Source organism: Sphaeroforma arctica (genome assembly GCF_001186125.1).
Source record: "Sphaeroforma arctica JP610 unplaced genomic scaffold supercont1.770, whole genome shotgun sequence".
In the NCBI taxonomy this organism is placed as follows: domain Eukaryota; class Ichthyosporea; order Ichthyophonida; genus Sphaeroforma; species Sphaeroforma arctica.
Window position 1 is genome coordinate 30,965 of NW_014039788.1, and position 2,466 is coordinate 33,430.

At 41.0% G+C, this 2,466-nt stretch overlaps 1 protein-coding gene across 1 annotated transcript; it reads left to right on the top strand.

Moving 5' to 3' along the window:
- Positions 1-372: 372 nt before the first annotated feature.
- Positions 373-1,936, top strand: SARC_08505 (hypothetical protein; the record flags this gene model as incomplete). Its single annotated transcript, XM_014297520.1, has 3 exons — positions 373-599; positions 1,249-1,381; positions 1,838-1,936. The coding sequence occupies 3 exons, from the start codon at positions 373-375 to the stop codon at positions 1,934-1,936; spliced, it is 459 nt and encodes a 152-aa protein (XP_014152995.1).
- Between the last annotated feature and the right edge of the window lie 530 nt (positions 1,937-2,466).

A 2,466-nucleotide genomic window follows, 5' to 3' on the forward strand; every position in this document is an offset into this window, starting at 1 on the left:
TATTATATATATGTAAATATATATAAATTGATATATTGATATATTGATATATATATATATATATATATAAAGATAGGTACATAAATGTACAAGAATTTTTTCTTTGTCGAATGAGTTTGTAAGGATGGATATCTGTCAAAAAGTATGTCATCTATGACAAATGTTTTGGACATGTGATGTTCTGGACATACTTGTGTGTATGTGGACTCGCGACCACGTGAGGATGTTTATTTGTATTTCATGACTGCATATTGAACGGCGATGTCTAATTTTATCTACACACACTTACCTACAGTCGTGGTCACACCGATTAAATTATCCCTCTCTTTTAGTCATCTATACAGTATCACAGATCCCTACGCCCACTACACCATGGTGGAGCCCATGCTGCCCGTCGATCATTTGTTTGTACGCGTGACATATATGCAGCCAGCATCAGATCTCCCCCCAGAATTGTCTGAGTTGCTCTACATGAATATTGAAGCACACGCTGATGAGACGCCCGCTCCTGTGGAGTTTGATGTCCCGTTTTCAAAGCGCGGCACGTCCCAGCGGACTATGGGACAATTCCTGAACCTCCACGCCTATATACTCGGGAGGTATGCCGATCTATAAATCGATTGCTCTCATTTTTTGTTCTGATGAGCCTATTACAGGCCATAGTCAGAACATATCTCGGACTTGATTTCCCTCGTTGTAGACTCCGTAGTACCTTCTCAGCCCACATTCGAAGGTGGTGTGGTGTACATGGTCTAAGTCACACGCAGGCCATTCTCCCGAGAATTCATATGTTGAACGTTTGTGTGCGATGAATTCACATCACTGGTGAATCAAGGTTCGGATCACATTGTCTAGATACACTGTAACTAGTAATCAGTAGCTGGTTCGGTCCTGAAATTGTGCCACTCCACTGCAATACGAGGCACATCTGCGATTCATAAACCCTAGTACAACACCCATTGTCACACGCCTTATCGAGGTAATTACCGTTCGTCATCTGGCTTTTCGAGGGTGTGCCAGAGTGACACACTGTCCAAAAGCCTCCCTTATGCCCAAGATAGGCCGTCTCCATTCGCGGTCACTACATATTCCCACAGTCCTCTGGAAAGAGTCTCTAAGAGTCTCTGCTAAATATGCCTTATAGAGAGACTTGAATTCCGCTCAAGACCCTTATTCAGAGGGCCGTGACATCACATCCGTATTGTGCTTATCTTGATTCTGATTGGCTAATATTGGGCCCAATTATAGCTACCCGTACTGTGTACTGCCAATCGCCCCCGCGGAGGTTAAGAGCACTTCAGATAAAGCGTTGGAAACCGTATCACTCGTGGAATGGCAGCTACGGTACATTGTCCGTCATCCTACACTGTACAAAGACAAGGTAAGTTTCTTATTATCAGACTTCAGAGGGCGTGTATCTTCTTACTAAAGAGGGTTTTTATCGTGTGACTATGGGAGATTTGTATTATAGATGTATAGAGTTATGTGCGATTTGACTGTTGGTTTTTGTTCGATGTTCGAAGGTTTGGATAACTACTTGGTGCCTGTCAGTCATCACGTATACGTCCATATACAGCGAGAGGCATTGGTAATCGTAACGCCCATGTAATGCTAGCTACAGTGTATATATAGCACATGTTAGGACAGTCACAGACAATAGCCAATGATTTGACAGTAGCAGGGTACATCCTGGCACCCAACACGGCACACCGGCAAAGGTATGGGCCTACATGTGAACCAAGGCGGGATTGTGTGCAGATAGAGCATGAGGGGTATGTATATTGACTGCTCGATGTATATCACAGTACAAATGTTCACCTGTATGTTTTCTATTTAGCGACGCGTGTTTGAGGTGCTATGGGAGTTTTTACTGGACCTCGGGTTTAGCAAACCCCAGTGTTTGATGTTAGTAACCGGACCTTTCATGCCGAGGTAGCTGTGCTATATAGTATGTCACCTGGTACTGTCCATGATAAATGGCGAAGCTGTATAGTGTGGGCGCCAACGACGACAAAAGATAATAGTGTCAGGTCAAAATCAAAAAGAAAAAATACAAATACTCAAACTAATTCCGCCGGCACATCAGCACGTAGAGATCCATATGCAGATATTTATATGCAGAACTTCCTATGGAACAAAGTCACTCTGCAGATATAACATGGGTATATCGTAAAACATACGACATAAAGTAATTCATTGTTGTAAAAGTTTTACTCGACCCCGGTTGGTTAGTGTGTGAATTTTTTTCATTCGGTGCTAAATTGATGTATTATCCCTCCATAGCTGTTTGAAGACGCACAACCACCAATCTTTGCTCTTGTGCGTCGTGATATAGATACTTACACAAACATATATATATATATATATATATATATATATATATATATATATATATATATATATATATATATATATATATATATATATATATATATATATATATATAGTTGTGTGTTGTGTGTAGTA